Genomic DNA, 27,843 nt, shown 5'->3' on the forward strand with positions numbered 1-27,843 from the left:
CAATAATTCTAGAATCACAATAATTTTCACAATTAATGATGTGACATATTGTTAATGGTAGATAATAATGTAATGTTAGCAGTGGATTTGGATGTGAACCAATCAAGGAAGTCAATTTATATCGTACCAGTATCGGTACTCTTTTAAAATGTACAAAAATAAAATGTTGGGCTGTATTCGAAACTTTTTAGGTGTTTTGTTTGGTATTGATTTTTTGGTCAGAACAATAAAAAAATGTTAAAAAGCATGTTGTTTAAGCTAATACATTGAATCACTCAAGTGTTTAGGAAAATTGTTGATTTCAGTCACTCTCACACACTACATTCAAGTTAACTCTTTCTTTAACAAACTTTACTATAACTCATATTTTTATTAAGTTTCAATTAATTTTAATTTTAATGTAATTTAATTTAAAATGTACTAACAAGTAATTAATGCTTGAAAACTCTGATCCTTTAATATACATACATATTATTGATCATAAGGTTTCATTTATCTCAATAAGTTTCTTGGTAGTAGCATAAAACATTACTAAAACATATATATGAATATAATCATTATTACTAAAAAAATCTTTTTTTTTTCTTCCCATTTATTTTTTTCTTGAAATGTTATTTAAAACTAAATATCATTTTAGTCATTTTAGGATTCTTAGCATGCTACTTTCAATAGCTTATACACTTAAAACAGGTTCAAAATAAAATAGAAAGGAAATAGCTACCTCTGGAATTTAAAAAATACCAGTGTCAAAATGTTTGGACTTAAAAATAAATAATAAGTAAAAAAAATAAAAATAAAAAGACAGTCAAATACGGTTGTGACATATTTGACCGCCAGTACAAAAAAACATCACTTGTTTCAACCCACTTTTTCCAAGAGTACACTGAAAATGGTTGACATATTTGACCGCTATGTCGGTAACAATTATTATTCTGTGGCTAGCCAATAGGAAAAGCCTCAGCCATCTTCAAAGAAGAAGGACTAGATGTAATTTACTTGGATGTGACAGAACACGACTCTATGACTTTTACTCACCACACCGATTAATTAACTCACTCACATGTTATAAAATGCACTACCTCTGTTGAAACCAAATGAGCCATTAATTTCGCTCTTTCTTCCTTTTAATTTTTTTAGAGGATCAGAAGTGAGTTTCAAGAAACATTGAAAAGATGTCTCTACTTGGGAAGGTAGAAGCTGAAATAGAGATCAAGGCCTCTGCGTATAAGTTTTATGAGGTTAACAGCAAGCGAGTAGCTGAGGCACCGAAATTTTGCCCTAACTTTATACAAAGTGTTGATTTAGTTGAAGGTGAATGGGGACAAGAGGGCTGTGTCGTTTGCTGGTATTTTATCTTCGGTAAGTCAATCAATATTTGTTGATCATGTCTTATGAATTCCTGAACACTTTAACATTTTATGTAATACTTGCCCTTACAAATGCTTATAGCTAGCCCGATCAACTGTGTATGTCTAAGATTTACTATAGATTGTGTTGATGACTTGGTGGGAAAAAAAAAGGAATTGTAATGTGTTGTTGGGGTGAGCTGACATATCTTTATATATATATATATATTTTTAATTAGTTTTATATAAACTAAATAGGAAAAAAATCAATAAATGGAAGGTGTTTACTTTTTTTTTTTTTTTTTTTTTTTTTTTTTTTTTTTTTTTTTGGTCAAGAATAAGGTTTGGCCAAAGATTTCTATTTTTTTTACGTTTACGTTAAGATTGAAAGTTGAAAGGAAAATTTTTAAACTTCTCTTATATATTTTTATTAGATTTGAATTTTGATAAATTTATTGTTATATTATATTTTTATTATTATATTTTTTATGCATACAAAATTTTAAGATAATTAAAGATTAATAATTATATTATTAATAAAGTATTTAAATTTTAAGCTTTGGTGGTCTTAAGTTATGCTCTTTAAAGTCATTGTCAACTTCTTGTTAAAGAACAAACCCACAAAAATCAGCTCCAACAGTTCCTCCAAAATATAAAAAGTAATTTAGATTTACTAAAGTTCCTCTCTTGACCCATTTTCTCTTCTTAAAAAATTCCACGGCTGAACAAGAGCATATCCAATAAGTTCCTTAAAGCCATTATTAGAGAGTAAACACACAAAAATTACTCTCCAACAGCCTTTCTAACTCTATTTTTTTTAGAGTTTCTATAGTAACTCTATTGAAGAAGAGAGCACTATAGCAACTCCAAATATTTTCTTCTCTTAAAAAAATCCCTTGGTTGATTAAAGATGACTCTCTCTCTCTCTAAAAGAGAATAACCTTTGAATTCCCAAGAAGAACTCTAGAATCCATTGGAAAAGAGAAAGGAAATTTTTTTATTAAAACTTTAATTAATTAAATCTGAATGTACAATAGAGTTCAACCATAAATACAAGGACAAAATTACATTTGGAACAATAGGGGCTACGCCCCTTGGCCCCTACTTTTTTTATTATATATATTTGTAAAATTTTTATATTATATAGTTATTATTTGAAGTTAAATTTCAAAAATTACACTTAATTTCATCTCAAAAATTAAATTGACCAAAAGACATAAAAAAAAAAAAAATGAAAATATTCAACTAGCCCATACCTATAACCCTCTTTTAGAAAGGAAGAAAATTTTAGTTGATTAATATGCCAACTCAAGTGCTGTTACCATATTGAAGGCATTACCGATAACAGTTATCAACTTGATGCAATATTGCATCTAGATCCTCAATGCTACCCAGTGAAATCAACTAGGTCCAAGGCTCTCTCTCTCTCTCTCTCTCTCTCTCGTTCTGTGTAAATAAATATTTGGATTAAACTTATTAATAATTATGCATTCTTAAACTTTATGGTTGGATAACATATTATTTGTTTTATATTTTCCAAGTTAATTTACTAATTTTATCAATAATAATATTAGTAAAAAAAAGAAAAAAGAAAAATGAAATCAGAGGGCCATTTGTTTGTTGGTATTTTCGGTGAGTAAAGCATAATATTGAATAGTTTTGATAGAGTCTAATAGGAAACACTATTTTTCATGTACATTTTATCAATATTATATTTTTCTCTCACTGCCTTAGACATCGACTAATCTTTTTTATTTATTTTCCTCAAGGATTTTTCTTTAATCTTTATTTTTTGCCTTTGGAATTAAATGCATGAAAACATATGAATTACTTTGCCCAAGGATAATATAATATTTTTGGTACTAATTAATATCGATGTACCATTTTAGAATATAAGAATTACTCTCACCTACGTGTTATATACTCTATACTATATCAATTGTAGTATGTTACTTGTTTAACGAGGAGCAAAACATGATTAGGCCTGCCTCAACAAGATATTTTGAATCAAGATACTTAATTGAATCAATCCATCTAGGGAGAGAGCAAGCAAGCAACTTATTTGAATCAATCCACTATATTTTCTCCATTCTGAGCCTTCCACCATCTTTACCAAAAGCTCGTTTCTTCAACCGACAATCCTGGAAAGCCAATCCTTCCTCTCCTGTTTTAACTTAGCATGAACCTAGTTCCACCTTTCTCCACATTTTTCACTACTACTGTGTCCACACTCGCTTCTCTTAAACCCCACTAGGCCAGCCCATTACTAAAACTTCTCTTCTCCATACTTGTTTCTTCCATCCCCACTTAACTTACTAGTTTACTTTTGAGTCTCGACAATGCATTTACAAGTAGTGTTTGAGAAGATGCAAAAACTTAATTAAAACAGAAAATGGGCGAATCAAGTAGGTAAATTGGAAAAATCTGCAGCTAGTAGAGGACGTTAAAGCACTGATTGACAGAAGTTAGATTGTAAAGTAGTTTTGTTTAGGTTTCCTAGGGAAAGGAACTTTGTTGCTCATTGTCTGGCCAACTGGGTTTTTGAGAATTTTGTGTTCTCACTTGTCAACTACCAAGAGATGCGTGCTTATGTAATGTTGTTTGTTTGTTAATACATGCTTTTCCTTCCAGGTAAAATAAATCAGAAAAATATAGTTAGTAAACTATAATGAAGAGGGTGGTGTTTATATCTTGTCTTTCTTGTTTTGAAGTTTGTACAATTGATTGTTTTTGTTTGAGTCGGTGGCAGATGGGAAAGCTGTAATGTCTAAGGAGGTAATGGAAGCCATTGATGACAAAAACCATTCAGTCACTTTCAAGGTGATTGGAGGAATACTCATGGAGTTGTACAAGAGTTTCAAATTCGTTGTTCAAGCCACTCCAAAGGGTGAGGGGAGCTTGGTCCGTTGGACTTTGGAATATGAGAAACTGAATGTCGATGATCCTGAATCAAACACAATGCTTGAATTTGCGATTGGTCTTACAAAAGATATCGATGCTCATCTTACCCACGAATAGCTCGGAAGAAAGATTATAGCTTGCGTAATTTTTTTTTTTTTTTGAGAAATAAGCACAATGTGTTTGTGTAAAATAAAACTTTTGAGAGCTTTAAAGACTAGAGCTTCCTCATTTATAGGTAAAATAAGCACAATATGTACTCATTTATGGGTACCACTAGAGCTTCCTCAATTGCCTCCTGTAGCATGTTATCTATATTGGATACATGAAATTAATAATGCTTCCTACTATATCTATAACTAGTTTTTTTTTTTTTTTTGATACCATATAAAGAAAAAGTCAAGTTAGCTAACAACATGATCCATACTAGGCCAACAGTAGTGAGTTGGCATTTTTGATGTTGTTAAACCGTGAGAAACGTAATTAAAAACATGAAGTCAAATTATAATGTTCATATATGTATGTTCTAGGATGATTTATTGCGATAAATCTGTTCTTGAAAGTTTAGTTCTTATTGCTATATTAAGGGTCCGTTTGGGAACAACTTTTTTAACTTTTTACTGAAAATTTATTGCTGAAAGTATAATAGAAAAAAGCTAAAAGTGTACTATAAAATAAAATTTATGTGTAATTTTAACCCTATTTTGATGCTTGAATATGCAAAATTACTTCTAAACATAAAAAACAAATATTTAACAACAACAATAATAACTAATTTTTCAAGTGTTTTTTCTGGTATTGATGTTTTGGTCAGAACAATAAAAATGTACAAAAATAAAATGTTTTGGTCACAGTACTCTTTTAAAATGTACAACAATAAAATGCTAGGCTATATCTGGAATTTTTCAAGTGTTTTGTCCAGTATTGATGTTTTGGTCAGAACAATAAAAAAATGTTAAAAAGCATGTTGTTTAAGCTAATACATTGAATCTCTCAAGTGTTTAGGAAAATTGTTGAATTCACTCGCTCTCGCACACTATGTACAAGTTAACTCTTTCTTTAACAAACTTTACTATTACTCATCTTTTTATTAAGTTTCAATTAATTTAAATTTTAATGTAATTTAATTTAAAATGTACTAACAAGTAATGCTTGAAAACTCCGATCCTTTAATATACATACATATTATTGTGTTATTAAATAGTGGAAGCTCAAATTACTAAGATTGATTGTGAAAATATTTTAGGCTTGAGAAAGATCTCCAAACTAATCAATAGGAATGAAGAAAATTAATCCCAAAGAAAATAGACACAAAACACCAAGATTTATGTGATTCGGCTATAGTCTACATCCACGGGTGACGATGAACAAATTTTACTATAACAAATTTGGGATAATACAAATTGGTGTAGAGGCACTCTCACAAACCCAAATCCCAAATACACCAAAATAACTCTCTCTCACAAATACAAAACCAAAAGGTTCACAAATACCAAATATGAATTCCAAGTACCAAATACCAATTGCGCAAAATTATCAAAGAGAGAGCCACAAAGCAAATCCAAAAAGTTGCAATGCATCAAGAGAGAGCAAATCATCAAACCACAAAACCAAAACCAAAACCAAAACCAAAACCAAAACCAAGCGGTAACAAACCTCTCTTACTATTCCAAATTGCAAGTCACAAATATCAAAGAACCAAAACAAGAGAAAGTCTCTTTTTCTCACACCCTCTCATCTCTTTTTCTCTAATTTTCTGTAGCAATACTATACTTATATAGGAGACTTGAGTCGGCTAGTATATTCAAAACTAAGAAAAACTAGACTTCATTTTCATGCACAAAAGGAGAATCACTCCTATTCCAAAAGGAATTCTAAATCAAATAGTAGACAAGACTTCTAATAGAACTTGATAACTTCAAACAACAGTAACTCAAAAGAAATAAAATTCCTTCCTTATCCAAATCCAACAAAGAGTCGAACTCCTAATCCAAGTCATATTTTACATATTGATTATAAGGTTTCATTTATCTCAATAAGTTTCTTGGTAGTAGCATAAAACACTACTAAAACACATATAAGAAAATGATTTCAACAGAAACGGTTTTTGCTAACTTTTTTTTGAAAGGAAAATTGATGACAATTACTAAACTGATTTTTTTTTTTGCTTTCCATTTCTTTTTTCCTTGAAATGTTGTTTAAAACTAAATATCAATTTAGTCATTTTGGGATTCTTAGCATGTTACTTTCAAACACATATAGTCTTTATTTTTTTTTTTGGGTTTCCCAAGGTGTCCTCAGGTTTTTATCCTATGGACTAATCCTTTGAGGTATTATTGGGCGCCAATGTGGTGACCCCCTTAGAGCATTCACATCAGTTCTTCTAAATTTTCTGTCTATTTTACACGAAAAAACCTACTTTTTCTATTTTACAGTACCACCTATATAAAACACCCACATCAGTTCTTCTATTTTACAAGATATTTTAATAAAATATTCACCTTTCTCATTTTTTTATTATTTCTCTCAATTACCTACCTCTATACGCGCACTCTCACTCTCTCTCTTTATTCATTTTTCCTAAACTGAAAGACCTTTCTCTCTATTCAACAAAAAAAAAAAAGAAAGACCTCTCTCTCTGTCTCTCTCTTTTCTCCCTTCTCTCATTCTTTCCCAAAAACGACTGACCCAGATTACTTCCTCATCGGTCCTTTCTTCACTGGCTACCCAGATCCTTTCTTTCTAAAAACTACCAACCTAGATCACTTCTTCACCGAGTCCTTTCTTCACCGGCCGATCCAGATCCTTTCTTCATCGGCCGATCCACGAACCAAGCTCGACGACCTAGATCCTTTCTTCACCGGCCGATCCACGAACCAAGCTCCAGTGACCCATATCGTTTCTTCATCGGCGACCCATATCTCTCTGTTGGTTTGTCTGTGTGGGTTTGTTTGTGTGTGGGTGTGTTTCTGTGTTGATTTATTTGTGTGGATGTATTTGTGTGCATCTGAGGAAAATAAGATGAGGAGCTGAGGTTGTTGTGCACAGAGAAGAGAGAGAAAAATTGGTGTGAACGGAAATTAGTAAAATAATATATACACATGCTACAATGCCCGTGTAAATTTACATGGGTACTGTAGCTCGTTGAAAATTATACATGGGTTTACACGAGTTTACAAAGACTGATGTAGTGTGTTTTTTGCTTCAAAATGTATAAAAATGATCAAAATGTGTATTTTACACATTTATACACAATTATCCAAGAGCTGATGTAAATGCTCTAATAATCTTATACACTTAAAACAGGTTCAAAATAAAATAGAAAGGAAATAGCTACCCCTGGAATTAAAAAAATACCAATGTCAAAATGTTTAGATTTAAAAATAAAAAGAAATAGACAATCAAATATGATTGTGCCATATTTGACCGCTATCTCGGTAACAGTGTCCCCCTTCAATTATGACTTATTTGTGGCCAGCCCAGAGGAAAAGTCTCAGCCGTCTTCAAAGAACACGACTTGACGACTTGACGGGCCACCATACCGATTTACTCACCTAAGAGCATTAGCATTGGGAAATGCTAATGCTACTCTATTTTACCATTCTAAAAACTCACTTTATCATTATACCATCTTATTTTACAATACCTCCACATCCCAAACTTCTATTTCCTTCTTTTACTCATTAAAATAATATATTTACAAAATAAAATAATATATATCAAAATTTTTTCTTTTTTCTCCCATCTCTCTCCTCTCGCTCATTTTCAGCTCTTCCCTCTGTAACTTCCACCGAATCCTTCATTTCCGGCGAGGTGGTGAAATATTCCGACAATAACCATCAACTCAAACACCCAAAACATCATAGATCAACCAAAAACGCATCAATCAACAAAACCCACAAACAAAAAATCCTAAATTTCTATCTGCAACTTCCACCGGAGCCTTCATTTTCGGCGAGGTTGAAAATGACCATTGAATAGCCCAATCTCGCATTTCCCGGTGGGGTTCATTTCTGGCGCTCAGTCTCGCACTTCCATGGGTGGTACAACTCGGCTTGCCTGCACTTGTTGAGAGGAAACCACGTCGCAAGCCACGCCGGAAGAAGCTTAAACACGCCGCTGATCATACCACGCTGATTTGGACCCAAAAAACCCAGAAATCGCCACCATACCACGCCAATCTCGACTTCCCAACCTCACCTCCACGCCGGACCCATGACCCACGTCAGAATAGCCCACTGTGAGAGAGAGATGTGATGAGAGAGAGAGAGGCCATTGTGGAGAGAGAATGGAGATGAGAAACAGAGAAGAGACGAGAGAGAAAGAAGTCAGAAATGTGAATAAATAAATATTATTTTGGTTTAGAAGTGTGCTACAGTGCAATTCTAAAGATAGAATTGCACTGTAGCACTATTGCAAAAAAATTTACAATAGTTGGCAGTAGCATTTTCTGATGGAGAGGATTTTAAGGCTTGAAATGGTAAATTTTCCTAACATTTGGCTTTAGCATTGTGGGGTGCTGATGCTCTCGCATGTTCAGGCTCTAGAAATTTTATCCAGAGTTCGATAAGGAAGAGAGTTCGTCAAGAAATATAAGTTAAAATAAAATTTAATTAAAATAAAACTTGACTATATCAAGTTAACAACAAAAAAAACATACATAAAATTTTACAATTTTTTTTACGAGTTTTTATATTTTGAATCATTATAAACATTTTTTTTTCCTAAAAATTAAATTATATAAAGTTATATCATGTTTGTACCATAAATGCACACATTCGTGCACATCACAATTCACACAGAAAAAATATTAAAAAAAATGTTCATAATCAATATTAAGTACACTCACACATATAATAAAAATTTATAATAAAATAGACACTCGCAACTTACAAATATTCACTCTTTATTCTTAGAGTTGAAGATACCAAGATAGTCAGATAATTAGCTGGGATGAGATGAGATTCATGAGAGAGAGATCTATATGATCTGTGCTGTTGTTTGGTTTTAGGATGGACTGTTTTGCGTTATTTTAGTTTTGGATTGGATTGGCTTGTGTTATTGTTTAGTTTTGAGTTGGACTTATTTGTGATTAGGATGTGCAAAATTTAAGTTAGATGCTCAAAAATATTTTTAAAAAGAAAGTAAGCTAATAAAAAAATGTTTTTTTTTTTTTATATATAATATTTTTACTTTCAAGTCAGGGGTTCATTTGAACCCCTGAACAACTATAAAATGCCCTATCTCTGTTGAAACCAAATGAGCCATTTCTCTCTTTCCTCCTTTTTATTGTTTTAGAGGATCAGAAGTGAGTTTCAAGATACGTACGAAAAGATGTCTCTATTTGGGAAGGTAGAAGCTGAAATAGAGATCAAGGCCTCTGCATATAAGTTTTTTGAGGCTAACAGCAAGCGAGTACCTAATCTACTGAAACATGCCCCTAACTTTATACAAAGTGTTGATTTAGTAGAAGGTGAATGGGGACAAGAGGGCTCTGTCATGTGCTTCTATTTTACCTTCGGTAAGTCAATCAATATTTGTTGATCATGTCTTATGAATTCCTGAACACTTTTTAACATTTTATGTAATACTTGCCCTTACAAATGCTTATAGCTAGCCCGATCAACTGTGTATGTCTAAGATTTACTAAAGATTGTGTTGATGATTAGGTGGGAAAAAAAAAGGGGAATTGTAATGTGTCGTTGGGGGTGAGCTGACATATATTTATATACTTATTTTTTAATTAGTTTTCTAGAAATTAATGGCTTGTTTGGAAGTTTAGAGAGGGAGGAGAGTAGAGGGGAATGGTTCCCCTCCGCCTTATTTGGATGTTTTAAAAATTAGGATGGAGAGGAGAGGAAATGATTAAAATAGGCAAATTTACCCCTATTTGAAAATGGACTAGCAACATTGGTCTATTATTAATTTAGAAAGGATAAATTGGGAAATTTATCCACTCTACTCTCCCTCCAAATCTCACCAATTTGGGGGAATTAAAAATGAGGGATTAGAGGTAGTTGAAACCCCTCCAAACTCCTCCCCCTCATTCCTTAAAAAACTTCCAAACAAGGTAATTGAATTACTCTCCCTCCCTCTACTCTATTTCCCCTCATTTTTTAAACTTCCAAACAGGCCATAAGTGTGCATTTGGTTCCAAATTAAAAATCCAACTTATTTTACTATTCAACTTATTTTTATAACTATTCATAAATCTCACTGCACTTTTTGGTACTATTCACGAGTTTACTGCACTTATTTTACTATTCAACTTATTTTTACTACTATTTATAGGTCTCACTGCACTTTTTGGTACTATTCATGAGTTCACTGTATTATTTCAGCTAATTTTTACCTTTATTTATAATACTTTAAGTAAAAAATTTTCAGTTTCAGCAAAATAAGCAGATCCTAATTAGACTCTAAAATAGAAAAAAAAAAAATCAATAAATGGAAGGGGTATACCTTCTTTATTTATTTATTTATTTATTTATTTTTTTTTTTTCTGTCAAGAATAAGGTTTGGCCAAAGATTTCAAATTTTTTTACGTTTATGTTTGGATTAAAGGTTTAAAGGAATTTTTTTTTTAACTTCTCCTATATATTTTTATTGGATTTGAATTTTGATAAGTTCACTATTATATTATATTTTCTTATTATATTTTTCATGCTTACAAAATTTCAAGATAATTAAAGATTAATAATTATGTTATCAATTAAAAGTTTAAATTTCAAGTTTTGGTGTTCTTAAATGATGCTATTTACAGTAATTGTCATCTTCATGTAGAAGAACGAACCCACAAAAATCAACTCTAATAGTCTCTCCAAAATGCAAAAAGTAATTTAGAGTTACTATAGTTCCTCTCTTGACCAAGTGAGCACTATTCACCATCCACACCATTTTCTCTTTTTAAAAAATTCCCTGACTAAATAAGAGCATCTCCAATAGGCCTCCTAAAGCTATTTTTAGAGAGCAAACACACAAAAAACACCTCCAGCAACCTCTCTAACTCTATTTTTTATTTTATTTTAAAGAGTTGGTATAGTAGCTCTATTGAAGAAGTGAGCACTATAACGACTCCAAATATTTTTTTTCTCATAAAAATAATCCCTTTATTGATTAAAAGATGAATCTCTCTCTCTCTCTCTCTCTCTCTCTTAGTGTGTGTGAGAGAGAGAGAGAGAACTAGAGATAACTGTACTAGGTTAGACGAAGAGGAGGTAGGAAAAATAGGAAAGTGAAACATATGGATGAAAAAAAAGTTAAAGAGAAGGGAAAATAAAATAAATAATTAGAAAAATAAAGTTTTAGGCTTTGCTAAACTCATTCCAAATCACAAAAATTTGATAAATTTCAAGATTGAGATAGGTTTGATAAATTTAAAATTATATAGAAATTTTAAAAGATTTGTAAAGACTAATGTAAATTTGATAAATTTCAAAGTATAATAAACACTAACATAAAAAAAATGCAAACATAAAAATTTAAATTAGACGATCCCCAACTCGTTCTATCATTGCCATAAATGTGCCATGATATATATATATATATATATATTTATATATATATATATATACATATATATTTTAAATACCCTCGGAAAATTTAAAAATGTTAGAAATCATCAGAAGTAGAACATGGCTATATTAAGAGAATAACCTTTGAATCCCCAACTCTAGAATCCACAGGAAAAGAGAAAGAAAAAAAACTTTATTAAAACTTGAATTAATTAAATCGGAATGTACAATAGAGTTCAACCATAAATACAAGGACAAAATTACATTTGGACCAATAGGGGCTATGCCCCTTGGCCCCTACTTTTTTTATTATATAGTTATTATTTGAAGTAAAATTTCAAAAGTTACAGTTAATTTTATCTAAAAAATTAAATTGACGAAAAGACATTAAAAAAGAAAAAAGAAAAAAAGTCAACTAGCCCATACCTAGCTATTACCCTCCTTTAAAAAGGAAGAAAATTTTAGTTGATTAATATGCCAACTCAAGTGATGCTACCATATTGTAACCAAAACTTTTTAGGTGTTTTGCTTGGTATTGATGTTTTGGACAGAACAATAAAAAAATGTTAAAAAGCATGTTGTTTAATCTAATACATTAAATCTCTCAAGTGTTTAAAAAAATTGTTGAATTTACTCACTCTCACACACCATATTCAAATTAACTCTCTCTTTAACAAACTTTACTATAACTCATATTTTTATTAAGTTTCAATTAATTTAAATTTTAATGTAATTTAATTTAAAATGTACTAACAAATAATGCTTGAAAACTCCGATCCTTTAATATACATATATATTATTGATCATAAGGTTTCATCTATCTCAATAAGTTTCTTGATAGTAGCATAAAACACTACTAAAACATATATATGAATATGATTACAATCGAAACGGTTTCTACTATTTTTTTTTCTTTTGAAAGGAAAATTGATCATTATTACTAAAAATATCTTTTTTTTTTCTTCCCATTTATTTTTTCCTTGATGTGTTATTTAAAACTAAATATCATTTTAGTCATTTTAGGATTCTTAGCATGCTACTTTCAATAACTTATACACTTAAAACAGGTTCAAAATAAAATAGAAAGGAAATAGCTACCTCTGGAATTTAAAAAATCCCAGTGTCAAAATGTTTGGACTTAAAAATAAATAATAAGTAAAAAAAAATATAAATAAAAAGACAGTCAAATATGGTTGTGACATATTTGACCGCCAGTACAAAAAAACATAACTTGTTTCAATCCACTTTTTCGAAGAGTACACTGAAAATGGTTGTGACATATTTGACCGCTATGTCGGTAAAAATTATTACTCTGTGGCTAGCCAATAGGAAAAGCCTCAGCCATCTTCAAAGAAGAAGGACTAGATGTAATTTACTTGGATGTGACAGAACACGACTTGATGACTTTTACTCACCACACCGATTAATTAACTCACTCACATGTTATAAAATGCACTATCTCTGTTGAAACCAAATGAGCCATTAATTTCTCTCTTTCTTCCTTTTAACTTTTTTAGAGGATCAGAATTGAGTTTCAAGGCCTCTGCGTATAAGTTTTATGAGGTTAACAGCAAGCGAGTAGCTGAGGCACCGAAATTTTGCCCTAACTTTATACAAAGTGTTGATTTAGTTGAAGGTGAATGGGGACAAGAGGGCTGTGTCGTTTGCTGTTATTTTATCTTCGGTAAGTCAATCAATATTTGTTGATCATGTCTTATGAATTCCTGAACACTTTAAACATTTTATTTAATACTTGCCCTTACAAATGCTTATAGCTAGCCCGATCAACTGTGTATGTCTAAGATTTACTATATATTGTGTTGATGACTTGGTGGAAAAAAAGAAAAAAAGGAATTGTAATGTGTTGTTGGGGTGAGCTGACATATCTTTATATATTTTTTTAATTAGTTTTCTAGAAACTAAATCGGAAAAAAAAATCAATAAATGGAAGGGGTTTACTTTTTTTTTGGGTCAAGAATAAGGTTTGGCCAAAGATTTCTAATTTTTTACGTTTACTTTTGGATCGAAAGTTGAAAGGAAAAATTTTAAACTTCTCTTATATATTTTTATTAGATTTGAATTTTGATAAATTCACTCTTATATTTTATTTTTTTATTATATTTTTTATGCATATAAAATTTTAAGAAAATTAAAGATTAGTAATTATATTATTAATAAAATATTTAAATTTTAAGTTTTGGTAGTTTTAAATTATACTCTTTAAAGTCATTGTCAATTTTTTTTTTTTTTGGAGAAAGAAGTCATTGTCAACTTGTTGAAGAACAAACTCACAAAAATCAGCTCTAATAGTCTCTCCAAAATGTAAAAAGTAATTTAGAGTTACTAAAGTTCCTCTCTTGACCCATTTTCTCTTCTTAAAAAATTCCACGGCTGCACAAGAGCATATCCAATAAGTTCCTTAAAGCCATTATTAGAGAGTAAACACACAAAAATTACCCTCCAACAACCTTTCTAACTCTATTTTTTTTATAGTTTCTATAATAACTCTGTTGAAGAAGGGAGCATTATAACAACTCCAAATATTTTTTTCTCTTAAAAAAATCCCGTGGTTGATTAAAAGATGATTCTCTCTCTCTCTCTCTAAGAGAATAACCTTTGAATCCCTAAGAAGAACTCTAGAATCCATTGGAAAAGAGAGAGGAAATTTTTTTATTAAAATTTTAATTAATTAAATCTGAATGTGCAATAGAGTTCAACCATAAATACAAGGACAAAATTACATTTGGAACAATAGGGGCTATGCCCCTTGGCCCCTAATTTTTTTTTATTATATATATATATATTTGTAAAATTTTTATATTATGTAGTTATTATTTGAAGTTAAATTTAAAAAATTACAGTTAATTTCATCTCAAAAATTAAATTGACCAAAAGACATAAAAAAATGAAAATAGTCAACTAGCCCATACTATAACCCTCTTTTAAAAAGGAAGAAAATTTTAGTTGATTAATATGCCAACTCAAGTGCTGCTACCATATTGAAGGCATTACCTATAACAGTTATCAACTTGATGCAATACTGCATCTAGATCCTCAATGCTACCCAATGAAATCAACTAGGTCCAAGGCTCTCTCTCTCTCGTTCTGTGTAAATAAATATTTGGATTAAACTTATTAATAATTATGCATTCTTAATTATAAAATTCTTAAACTTTATGGTTGGATAACATATTATTTCTTTTATATTTTCCAAGTTAATTTACTAATTTTATCAATAATAATATTAGTAAAAAAAAGAAAAAAGAAATCAGAGGGCCATTTGTTTGTTGGTATTTTCGGTGAGTAAAGCATAATATTGAATAGTTTTGATAAAGACTAATAAGAAACACTATTCGTGTACATTTTATCAATATTATATTTTTCTCTCACTGCCTTAGTAGTCATCGATTAATCCTTTTTTTTTGTTCTCAAGGATTTTTCTTTAATCTTTATTTTTTGCCTTTGGAATTAAATGCATGAAAATATATGAATTACTTTGCTCAAGGATAATATAATATTTTTGATACTAATTAGTATCAATGTATCATTTTAAAATATAAGAATTACTCTCACCTATGTGTTATATTTTATACTATATCAATTATAGTATGTTACTTCTTTAACGAGGAGCAGAATATGATTAGGCCTGCCCCAACAAGATATTTTGAATCAAGAAACTCAATTGAATCAATCCATCCAGGGAGAGAGAAAGCAAGCAACTTATTTGAATTAATCCACTATATGTTCTCCATTCTGAGCCTTCCACCATCTTTACCAAAAGCTCGTTTCTTCAACTGACAATCCTGGAAAGCCAATCCTTCCTCTCCTGTTTTAACTTAGCATGAACCTAGCTAGTTCCACCCTTCTCCACATTTTTCACTACTATTGTGTCCACACTCACTTCTCCTAAACCCCACTAGGCTGGCCCATTACTAAAACTTCTCTTCTCCATACTTGTTTCTCCCATCCCCACTTAACTTACTAGTTTACTTTCGAGTCTCGACAATGCATTTACAAGTAGTGTTTGAGAAGATGCAAAAACTTAAATTGAGACAGAAAATGGGCGAATCAAGTAGGTAAATTGGAAAAATCTGCAGCTAGTAGAGGACGTTAAAGCACTGATTGACAGAAGTCAGATTGTAAAGTAGTTTTGTTTAGGTTTCCTAGGGAAAGGAACTTTGTTGCTCATTGTCTGGCCAAGTGGGTTTTTGAGAATTTTGTGTTCTCACTTGTCAACTACCAAGAGATACGTGCTTTTGTAATGTTGTTTGTTTGTAAATACATGCTTTTCCTTCCAGGTAAAATAAAAAAATGTCTCCCGTGTGATAAGACAGAAAACAGTAAAATATAATTAGTAAACTATAATGAAGAGGGTGGTGTTTATATCTTGTCTTTCTTTTTTTGATGTTTGTACAATTGATTGTTTTTGTTTGAGTCGGTGGCAGATGGGAAAGCTGTAATGTCTAAGGAGGTAATGGAAGCCATTGATGACAAAAACCATTCAGTCACTTTCAAGGTGATTGGAGGAATACTCATGGAGTTGTACAAGAGTTTCAAATTCGTTGTTCAAGCCACTCCAAAGGGTGAGGGGAGCTTGGTCCGCTGGACTTTGGAATATGAGAAACTGAATGTCGATGATCCTGAATCAAACACAATGCTTGAATTTGCGATTGGTGTTACAAAAGATATTGACACTCATCTTACACAATGTGTTTGTGTAAAATAAAACTTTTGAGAGCTTTAAAGACTAGAGCTTCCTCATTTATGGGTAAAATAGGCACAATATGTACGCATTTATGGGTACCACTTTTTTTTTTTTTTGGATGTTGTTAAACCGTGAGAAACGTAATTAAAAACACGAAGTCAAATTCTAATGTTCATATGTTACGTTCTAGGATGATTTATTGCGATAAATCCGTTCTTGAATGGCTAATTTTGACTACTATATTAAGGGTTCGTTTCATACGGACTGTTTGGAATTCAGAACATTATTTTTAGCTTTTTGCTGAAAGTACGAAATCCGTTCTTGAATGGCTAATTTTGACTACTATATTAAGGGTTCGTTTCATACGGACTGTTTGGAATTCAGAACATTATTTTTAGCTTTTTGCTGAAGTACGAAATCCGTTCTTGAATGGCTAATTTTGACTACTATATTAAGGGTTCGTTTCATACGGACTGTTTGGAATTCAGAACATTATTTTTAGCTTTTTGCTGAAAGTACGATAGAAAAAAGCTAAAAATGTTGAAAGTATTATAGAATAAAATTTATATGTAATTTTAACCCTATTTTAATGCTTGAATATGCAAAATGACTTCTAAACATAAAAAACAAATATTTAACAACAACAAAAATAATAACTAATTTTTTTGGCTTAGCTATAATTTACTATCAACTTTGTTATATAATAATTAAGATACATATTTCATCAAAGCTATCAATTAGAGTTACCAAAAAAATACCTTAATGTTAATGGTAATTATATATAACAAATAATCAACTAGATTTTGACAAAAGACTTATTATAATATGAATGGTAATTGTAACATTAGTAACAAAAGAAGTCTTTCAATGGACGAATCCCACATATCAATACTGTGATATTGTTCCGAACTAGTTTCATCTTAGGCTCATCTAAAGAAGAGATCAGAAGTGATGAATGAAGATAATTAAATTTTTTCTTTGGATTTTTTGGTGTTTAACCTTCTTGAAAATCAGGGAGTTGGTACCTCTCCCCCATTTGCCTATTATGCTAAATGGAGATGAACATTATGCTAAATGTCTGAAGTAATAGAGAAACTACATGAACTTCACGCATATTGAACATAAGAAATGAGACAACTTCCTGCAAAAACTTAAGGTTTTCTTTTCCAAACGTTTAAGAAAATCAGGATAGTGCCCTTGGATAAGTACAAATAAATTGGTGAAATTTTCGTTGAATTTGATTGAATCATGTGCATGGTATCTCAGTTCCTAATATTTAAATTTAAAGTTTTAGTTTAGACTTAGGCCACCCTTATTTAGTTAGGAATTTGAAATGCTTACTCTTTTTGAAGGTATAATTCTTGTATGCTTTCTTCTAAAAAAAAAAAAAAAGCTACTATTGATTCCCCCCTCTTCATCTCCACTTTATGATCTCTTTCTTCGTTCCATTTCCATCTTCTTCTTCTTTCTAAATTTCATTTAGTCCTACAGTAACAGTCACTCTCTATGTGTCTTTCAACTTTCAAAACATCAACGCTGCTCAACCAGTCAGTGCAGTTTATGCTTTGTGCAGAATGTAGATCTGTTTGGGTTGATTTTGGACGGAGGGATCCAGTTATACAAGTTAGGGGGTCAGAGCTCTTTTGGGCCCATATGTGATTCAGTTTCTATGTTTGTTACACACAAATTTGTATGTAAACTTACTTTAAACTGAACAATTTATTTTGCTACGAAATCCAACTACAGTATGTTGTAAGTAGACTTCTGACATCTAATGTAATATATAATAGATTCTCCAAAAAAAAAGAAAAGAAAATTGTAATATAACAGATAATTGAAGATATGTAGAGCTCGTAAAAAAAGAGATGTGTAGACCAACCCCATGTTTACTAATACTATGAGAACTGCATCTAAATTACAGGCGACTACCATTTACTTTCAACTGGCGAATACACATATAGAGAACTGAACAATGGTAAATAACTGTAAATCTGCTAGCAATATCACCTGTTATTTTTCTATCTATGAATAGCATTGATTGGGTTTGTTATAAAATGAAACAGGTGTTTTGAATTTAGCAAGATTGGGGGCTATGTAGGACCGAGCCTCCATGGCCACCTGAGAACCAAATTTGAATTTTTTTTTTTTTTTTTGGGGGCAAAAAATCTAAAGCAGATTAAGAAAATAAAACATACCTTTAGCCATTTTTGTTCAAATGATTTATAGAAAAAAAACCCAATGTAAGAAAGAATAAGAAGAGATCTAATCTAATCTAATCTATATATATATATATATATATATATATAACCGAAGTCTCTGCTGGTACCACAATTTTTCACGTCAACACAATATTTAAAAAATAAAAAATAAAAATAAAAACATTATAACACCTCAAAACCCTAGCAATCTTACCTCTTTCTCAAGTTAAGAAATATAAAGTCACAGTTTCTGCAAACTCTCTCTCTCCAAACGTAAAAATTCAACCCCTTTAATTTTTCTTTATATTTTTTAGGCTTATATAGAGTAATAGTGAGTTATGCTGATTTTGTTTTTGTGTGTGTGTGTGTGTATAGATGGTCATAATACTCCGGTATTCCAAGAGAAGTTTGTGTTTTCGTTAATTGAAGGCCTTAGAGAGATAAGTGTTACAATTTGGAACAGCAATACAAAAGACGATTTCATTGGCAGCGGAAAGTAATTACTTTGTCTCATATTTTTGTTTTTTGAATTGATTTTGTGTGGGATTTAGACCCTTTTGGATCAATTTTGTTAATTGGGTGTTTTTTTTTTTTTTTTTTGATAGGGTCCAATTGGGGAAGGTTCTTTCAAAAGGTTACGACGACTGCACTTGGTGTCTGTATACTAATAGTGGGGGGTAAGTGTTATAAATTACTAACCCTTTTAAGTGTATAATCTGTTTCTAAAATTATCTATAATATTTTGTCCTCTAAAAATTTTATCTCTTTAATTTTAGTATATTGTGTTTCTTAAGCTATAGACAGATTTTCTTTATTTCTTATTTTCAATAATAAATCATTTTATTGCAATACCGGTAATTGTTTGAGAAATCCAATATGTTCATATCTCTATAGAATAGAGAATAGTAGAAGCCAATTTTATTACAACTACTTAAATTGAGTTGACTTAATTCCGTACAATTACAAAGTATTGCATAAAAGATAATGGAATTAATTATTGTAATTTTTATTTTCTTTCCATGTTTTGAATTTCCATGTTTTTATTTTTGATGAGATATTAAGGCTCAGTTGCACAATATGTGTAAATTTTTCAAAAGGCTACTTTAAATAGTAAATCAATGTGTAAATTTTATTGGTCATGATGTCATTGATGCTTCCCTAGCAATTCTAAATTCGGGTAATATGCCTGCTAGTCTCAATCATACTTACATATCACTCATTCCAAAAATAAAATCTCCAGAAAAAGCCACTGATTTTAGGCCAATAAGTCTTTGCAATGTATTATACAAAATTGTCTCTAAAACCATAGCCAATCGCTTAAAGAAACTTCTCCCCAAATTGGTGTCAGAATCCCAAAGTGCATTCATGTCAGATAGACTTATATCAGACAACATCCTTGTAGCCTTTGAAACCCTTCATCACCTTAAGACAAAAACAAAAGGGAAATCCGGATTCATGGCCATTAAGCTCGATATGAGCAAAGCATATGACAGAGTGGAATGGGCATTCCTAGAAAAAGTAATGGAAAAATTGGGCTTTGATAATAGGTGGATTACACTTGTTAGTTCCTGCATTCGATCTGTCTCCTTCTCTGTGTTGGTTAATGGTGAACCCCATGGTAATTTCACTCCTAATAGGGGACTCCGTCAAGGAGATCCACTGTCACCTTATTTGTTTCTCTTGTGTGCAGAAGGGTTACATTCACTTATCCAACAAGCAGAAATTTCAGGCACAATCAAAGGAGTCTCCCTTTGTAGTACAGGTCCAAAAGTTTCACACTTGTTCTTTGCCGATGATAGCTTGCTCTTTTGTAGGGCAAATTCACAAGAGGCTAGTTCTATCATGGAGATTTTGAAACAGTATGAAGAAGCATCAGGGCAACAAATAAACCGAGAAAAAACTCAACTCTTCTTTAGCCCCAATACGGATCCACATGTGCAAGAGGAAATCAAGACTTTGCTAGGAGTGGCAACCACTACTAATTATGAAAAATATCTCGGTTTACCCTCTTTTATGGGGAGAGGAAAAAAACAAAGTTTTGGCTACATTAGGGAGAGGATTTGGCATAAGATGCAAGGGTGGAAAGAAAGGTTACTATCACAAGGCGGGAGAGAAGTGTTAATTAAAGCGGTCCTTCAAGCTATGCCCACTTTCACCATGGGATGCTTCAAAATCCCAAAAAGTCTTTGCAAGGATATTGAATCCTTAATACAGAAATTTTGGTGGGGTTATAAGGGGGAAGCACGAAAAATTCATTGGGTGGGATGGAAAAAATTATGCAAGTCAAAGAGCCATGGAGGGTTGGGATTCAAGGATATTGAACTCTTCAATATTGCTATGCTAGGCAAGCAAGTTTGGAGATTGATCCATAACAAAGACTCTCTATTCTACAAGGTGTTTAAGGCCAAATTTTTCCCCAATTGTTCAATTCTGGATGAGGGGGTAAAGGAGAATGGTTCATATGCTTGGCAAAGCATTCTAAAAGCACGAGGGGTGGTGAGGATGGGATCAAAATGGAGAATTGGAGATGGACATTCTGTCAGGATCCGTGGGGACAAGTGGCTACCTGATTTGTTCTCTAGCCGAGTGGTGTCTCCACAGAAAAATTTCCCAAACAACACTCGAGTATGTGCTCTTATTGACGAGGAAAATAGATGCTGGATGGAGGATCGGATACGTGAGGAATTTCTGCCACATGAAGCTGAAGCAATCCTTAGTCTACCTTTGAGTTTTAACGGCAAAGAGGACAGGTTGATATGGGCTGAAACGGCGAATGGTTATTACACCACGAAGTCAGCATACCGACTACTTTTACAGGTAGCAGAGGCAGCGGCTCCTGGCACTTCAAATCCAGCTGATCAGAAGCCTTTCTGGCAGGAGCTTTGGTCACTGAATGTGCCAAACAAAATTCGTCACTTCTTGTGGCGCGCGGCAAACGACTCCCTTCCAACAAAAAAGAACCTGCTGAAGAGGAACATCATTCAAGACACAACTTGCGAACGTTGTGGAGGTGAAATTGAAGATGGAATCCATGCAATATGGGGCTGCCAAATGATCAAACAAGTTTGGTGGGAGCTGGAAAAATGCAGAGAATTCTTGAACGAAAAATTTGCTAGTTTCCATGACTTGCTGCAAGGAATCCTTGCCCAGAAAATTCCGAATTTCGCTGAGCTATTTGCCTTTATCGGGTGGAGTATTTGGCATGATCGAAACGCAAGGAGGTTGGGCTCACCTTCTCTGCCAACTGAGAAAATTTACAGAGTCGCCGTGGAGCGCTTAAGGGAGTTTCATTCAGTCCAAGAAGATCCGAGACCTCAGTTACCGGTGCATCACCCAACTCACTGGCTGCCACCGTCGCCCTCAGTCTATAAGGTAAATTTCGATGGCGCCACTTTTCTGGACATCGCTGCTGCTGGTCTGGGTGTGGTTATACGCGATTCAGAGGGTTTAGTCATTGCAGCGCTATCAGAACGAATCCACTTGCCTCCAACGGTAGCAGCTTTGGAAGCGTTGGCTTGCAGAAGATCAATCGTTTTTGCAAGGGAACTTGGGCTGCAGGATGTGGTTTTCGAAGGCGATTCAGAGGTTGTCTTTAAACTCCTCACAGCAGAGCAACCTTGCATGGCAGGATTTGGACACATTATTGATGAATCACGATCCCTAGCAGCAGTATTCAGGTCGGCTACCTTCACTCACACCAAGCGCCAGGGAAACAAAGTTGCAGACAAACTCGCTAAGCTAGCGAAAAATTTGTATGAACCACAAGTATGGTTAGAGGAAATTCATTGTAGTGTAACAGAGCTTGTAAATGCAGACAGGATTTCCATGCATGTTTAATGACAAGTTTCTTTCCGGTTTCTCAAAAAAAAAATGTGTCTCTTACATTTGGGTATTAGTTAGAATTATTTTCAAATGATTGTACCAATAAAAGTGAATGTGTATAAATTTTGTTTAACTATCCCATGCATCGCACGGGTTAGCGACTAGTACTATATATAATAGCAAAGCCTTTAAGGAGGTGCTGCCACGTTAAGAAAAATGTTTATCTAAAATTCAGCCACGTTTAAATTAAAAAGCGATAAATTACAATGTTTCATGTGGTGTTAAAACACTGTGATACAGATGAAAGTAAGGAAAACAAGAGAGGTAGAGGACAGACTGAGATACAGATGAGTGAAACGGCGGGGGTGTTGGAGCACCCTTGCCGAGCACAATGGGGCTATTATCATGGAACTGCCAAGGGTTTGGGAACCCTTGGACAGTTTGTAGCCTCCACAAACTAGTGCGGGATCAAGCTCCTACCGTGTGCTTTTTGATAGAGACACGGCTTGACAGAGAAGGTTTTGATAAGAAGTGTGGTGATTTACCATTTCAAAATAAGGTGATAGTGAAGAAACCGAATTCTGGGGGTGGGTTGGTGCTTTTGTGGACGACACAGGTTCAACTCGACATAATAAACTATACGGAAAACCATATTCTCGCAAAGGTGGTTGAAGAGAATGGGTTCGCATGGACGTTAACGTGCTGCTATGGTTGGCCAGAGGCAAGCCAAAAACACAAGAATTGGGCGATGTTGTCTCATCTTTCTTCACTAGTGCAGGGCCCTTGGTGTTGTATTGGCGACTTTAATGCAATACTACATTTTTCGGAAAAACAAAGCAGGTTCCCACCTTCATTCAAACAAATGGATGAGTTTTGCAAGACACTGTAATCTTGCAACCTTGTTGACTTGGGCTTTATTGGATACAAATACACACGGAACAATAAACAGCCAGGGGCAGCAAACACAAGGGAGAGATTGGACAGGGTAGTGGCAAATGCTGGATGGCGAGGTGAATTTCCGACAGGCACGATGACTCATTTTTTCTCTCATGTATTAGACCACCGTCCATTGACTTACAAATAAAGAAGGATTGGAGAAATAAGAGTAGGATGTCACGGGCATTCAAGTTTGAAGAGTCGTGGCTTCTTTGGGAAGATTGTGAAAGAACAATTATGGAAGCATAGCATAATGCAGGAGGGACCCATACGGATTTAAACAGAGCAAAGGAAAAGATCAATAAGTGTGGGGAGGAATTGGCTGCCTGGGGGTCCACCAAAACTCAACCCGAGGCTGAGGAAATTAAGAAACTACAAAAGAAGCTTGAACAACTCAGCATGGAAGAGGCAACAGAAGGGAATGGTGAGAGTATTTTGGAAGCTAGCAAGAAACTTGATGATTTATTGCTTAAGTAGGAAATATATTGGCCCCAACGATCACAGATATCGTGGTTGAAACATGGAGATAAAAACACCAAATATTTTCACTCCAAAGCTTCACAATGGCGGAGGAGGAATATGATTCAAGGTGTCAAGGACCAGCATAATAATTGGGTGGAAGAAATTAAGGATATTCCTGGTGTGGCGACGGAGTACTTTGAGAATATTTTTAAATCAGGTGCATGTGAAAAGATTGGATGAATGCCTAGAAGCAGTGCAACACAAGGTGAATGTGGAGATGCAGGAGATATTATCTAGGGAGTACAGTGTTGATGAAATCAAAGCGGCGCTGTTCCAAATGGGACCAACAAAGGCTCCTGGACCAGATGGTATGAATGCTATTTTCTACCAAAAAAATTGGCATATTGTTGGTGATGATGTTGTTGCTGCTGTTCTAGATTTTTTGACTACTGGTAATATGAACTCTGATTAAACTATACTCATATTGTACTTATTCCAAAAGTTAAGTCGCCTGAAAAAATGTCAGATTATAGACCTATTAGCCTATGTAATGTTATTTACAAAATCATTTCCAATGTTATGGTTAACAGGTTGAAACAGATACTCCCTCAACTAATCTCTCATACACAAAGTGCCTTTGTTCCGGGACGCCTCATAATGGACAATGCGCTTGTGGCGTATAAGACGCTTCATTCTATGCATTGCAGGAAAATAGGGAAGAAAGGGATGCTAGCACTGAAACTGGATATCAGTAAAGCTTATGATAGGGTTGAGTGGGAATTTCTCAGAAAAATGATGGCCAAATTGGGGTTTTCGGATGCATGGATTGAGCAGGTTATGACCTGTGTTTCTACCCCATCCTATTCTGTCTGTATAAATGGCAAGGCATTTGGTAATATCACACCATCAAAGGGGCTTCATCAAGGAGACTTCTTATCTCCATATTTATTCCTATTATGTGCAGAGGGGTTTATTGCTTTGCTGGCTAAAGCAGAGGCGGAAGCGAGAATTCATGGGGCTTCTATTGGAAGGAGTGCACCTACAATTTCCCATCTTTTATTTGCTGATGATTCATTGTTGTTTTGCCGAGCTACTTAGGAGGAGGTGCGGTGTATTTCAGACATCTTACAATTGTATGCAGCATCTTCTGGTCAATGCATCAATTTTGAGAAGTTCTCTGTTTATTTTAGCAGCAACACAATGGGGGTACAAAGAGAGGTTATCAAAAGTGAGTTGGGGGTGAAGGCGGTAGATCATTTTGAGTCTTATTTGGGACTACCTACATTGGTGGGACATGCAAAATATCGTACCTTTTCCTTCATAAAGGATAGAGTTTGGAAGAAGATTCAAGGGTGTAAGGGGAAACTACTCTCTAGAGCAGGAAAGGAAGTGTTGATTAAGGCGGTGGCCCAATCCATCCCAACTTATACAATGGGAGTTTTCCAATTGCCAGTCAAGCTATGTAACAAATTAAATGCAATGTGTGCAAAGTTTTGGTGGGGTCAAATTGGGAACGAGAAAAAAAATCCATTGGAAGAGTTGGAATGTGTTGTCTCAACCTAAGAAGGAAGGGGGTATGGGCTTTAGAGATTTGAGGAGTTTTAACTTGGCAACGCTAGCAAAGCAAGGGTGGAGATTGCTACAAGAACAAGACTCATTAATGTATAGATGTTTCAAGGCACGTTACTTCCCACGATGCAACTTTTTAGAAGCTTCGGATACCCCAAATAGCTTTTTTGTATGGAAAAGTTTAATGGCAGCTTAAACTTTACTTATAAGAGGTTGTTGTTGGCAGGTGGGAGATGGTTCTTCAATAAGGGTAACCAAAGACAAGTGGATTTTAAACAATCCAACTAACATGGTTATCCACCCACCATTGGAGGAGGAATGGGAGTGGAGGGTTTCTGATATTATTGATTGGAGAATTAAGGAATCGGATAGGGAATTAACTGAGGTCAAATTCCATAGAGATGATGCGAATGCAATCCTTTGCATGCCATTAAGTCAAAGACAAGCCTCTGATCTAATTATCTAGCTGCACACGAAGAACGAGGAGTAATCTATGAGGTCAGGTTACCATGTTGCTAGAGAAATCTCAAGACAGGAAAGTAATAAGGGGGAAAGCTCAAGGGCAGGTTTGGATGGGTTGGTTTGGCGGCATTTGTGGAAAATGAAGGTTCCAAATAAGATCAAGGTAATTGGGTGGAGAGCATGTCAAAATGCTTTGCCAACCCGAGAAAACTTGGCTTGTTGTAAAGTAGTGGAAGATGGACGGTGTGAGGCTTGCAAGTTGGAATCCGAATCGGTGGCTCATGTGTTGTGGTAGTGTGGGGGTAGCGCAAGACATATGGGCAAGGAGTATTAGGAAGATACAGAAGAGCATCACTAGGCACTCGGATTTCACCCCGTTGGTTGTTAAATTGACACAAAGACTGACAGAGGAGGAGCTGGAGCTATTTTGGGTACAATGCTGGACAATTTGGAATCAACGGAACTAGGCCATGCATGGAGGAAAACTACAACACCCTTCTATTCTCACTCAGCGAACAAGAGAATTCTTGGCCGACTACAAGGACAAACAAGCTTTGCTTGCTACCTTGGTGTCTACGGAGTTTGTCCAGCAGTGGAGACCACCCACAGGTTTAGTGTTCAAACTAAATTTCGATGCCGCAATATTTGCGAACACGAACTCGTCTGGGGTGGGCTGTTAGAAGTATATTAGCCCATTAGCATAGGCCCAAACCTAATTCTACTTTGTGTGCAAGCCAAGTCTCCTACTTGTATTAGAAGTTTATTAGTCTAGGGTTTAGTCTACTATATATACACATATTATGATTCATTGTAACACAGGATTTGTACTACACTATAATATATTATTGATATAGCCCTTTAGGGTTTCCTTCGTGGATGTAGGTTGTTAGGTTGAACCACGTAACTCTCGTGTATTATTATGTTCTATACTTCATGCTTTTGCATCCGTATCCATATTAGCATATTCAACATAGTGTATCAATACTAATATTTAACAGGCGCCATTCTATTTTGTGTGTAAGCCAAGTCTTCTACTTGTACTAGAAGTCTATTAGTCTAGGGTTTAGTCTAGTATATATACACATGCTATGATTCATTGTAACACAGGATTTGTACTACACTATAATATATTATTGATGTAGTACTTTAGGGTTTCTTTCGTGGATGTAGGCCGTTAGGTTGAACCACGTAACCCTTGTGTGTTATTGTATTTTATACTTTAAGCTTTCGCTTCCGCATCCATATTAGCATATTCAACCTGGTGTATCAATGCTAATATTTAACAGGCACCATTATCCGAAATTGCTGGGTAGAGGTGATGGTTGGACTGTCTGCTCATGGTCCATCTGTGGTTAGTAGCGAGGAAGCTGAAGTGCTAGCGTGTAGAAAAGTTCTTGAGTTTGCTCTTGACTCGGGGTTCTCGGACCTGGTGGTTGAGGGAGACAATGCCACGGTAATGAAAGCCATTGTCTCTCCACATCCTAACAGGTCTAGACTAGAACACATTTATGATGATATTAGCACTTTAGCGTCAGGTTTTAGGACTTTCTCAGTGAATTGTATTAAGCGGAATGCCAACGCTGTTGCACATTGCTTGGCCCGCTATGCCAGTCAGTTAGTTGAAGATATGGTTTGGATGGATGAGTCTCCTCCATTAGCACTGAAGGCTTTGTACTTGGATTTGTCTTCCTTGAATGAATGAATGAATAACCACCTCGTTTTCCAAAAAAAAAAAAAAACACTATTTGGAGCCTCTTGGTATAAAATGAAACTAACCGCTTAAAACATAACCCAATTCTCTTCTAAAAACTAAAATTAAAACCCGTAACTCCTCTCTCTTCTCAGAAACCCAAAAATCAAAGCGATATCCTTCCCCCAAAATCAAAATCAAAAACTTAGATGAGAAAGAAGTAAGTGATCAGAGGTGCCAT

The 27,843-nt window shown here is 33.9% G+C and overlaps 3 protein-coding genes across 3 annotated transcripts; all 3 read left to right on the forward strand.

The window, feature by feature from the left end:
* The first annotated feature begins 1,088 nt into the window (after positions 1–1,088).
* Positions 1,089–4,594, forward strand: LOC115989086 (MLP-like protein 43). Its single transcript, XM_031112751.1, has 2 exons — positions 1,089–1,359; positions 4,096–4,594. The coding sequence occupies exons 1-2, from the start codon at positions 1,173–1,175 to the stop codon at positions 4,362–4,364; spliced, it is 456 nt and encodes a 151-aa protein (XP_030968611.1). The 5' UTR covers positions 1,089–1,172; the 3' UTR covers positions 4,365–4,594.
* Positions 4,595–9,578: 4,984 nt separating this feature from the next.
* Positions 9,579–16,733, forward strand: LOC115989085 (kirola-like). The gene is made up of 3 exons (XM_031112749.1): positions 9,579–9,620; positions 13,298–13,442; positions 16,204–16,733. The coding sequence occupies exons 1-3, from the start codon at positions 9,579–9,581 to the stop codon at positions 16,482–16,484; spliced, it is 468 nt and encodes a 155-aa protein (XP_030968609.1). The 3' UTR covers positions 16,485–16,733.
* Positions 16,734–26,382: 9,649 nt separating this feature from the next.
* Positions 26,383–27,614, forward strand: LOC115990277. Its single transcript, XM_031114124.1, has 2 exons — positions 26,383–26,587; positions 27,199–27,614. Exons 1-2 carry the CDS (start codon positions 26,383–26,385, stop codon positions 27,612–27,614), a joined length of 621 nt encoding a protein of 206 aa, XP_030969984.1.
* The last annotated feature ends 229 nt before the right edge of the window (positions 27,615–27,843 follow it).

This window comes from Quercus lobata, chromosome 5 (genome assembly GCF_001633185.2).
Source record: "Quercus lobata isolate SW786 chromosome 5, ValleyOak3.0 Primary Assembly, whole genome shotgun sequence".
NCBI lineage: Eukaryota > Viridiplantae > Streptophyta > Magnoliopsida > Fagales > Fagaceae > Quercus > Quercus lobata.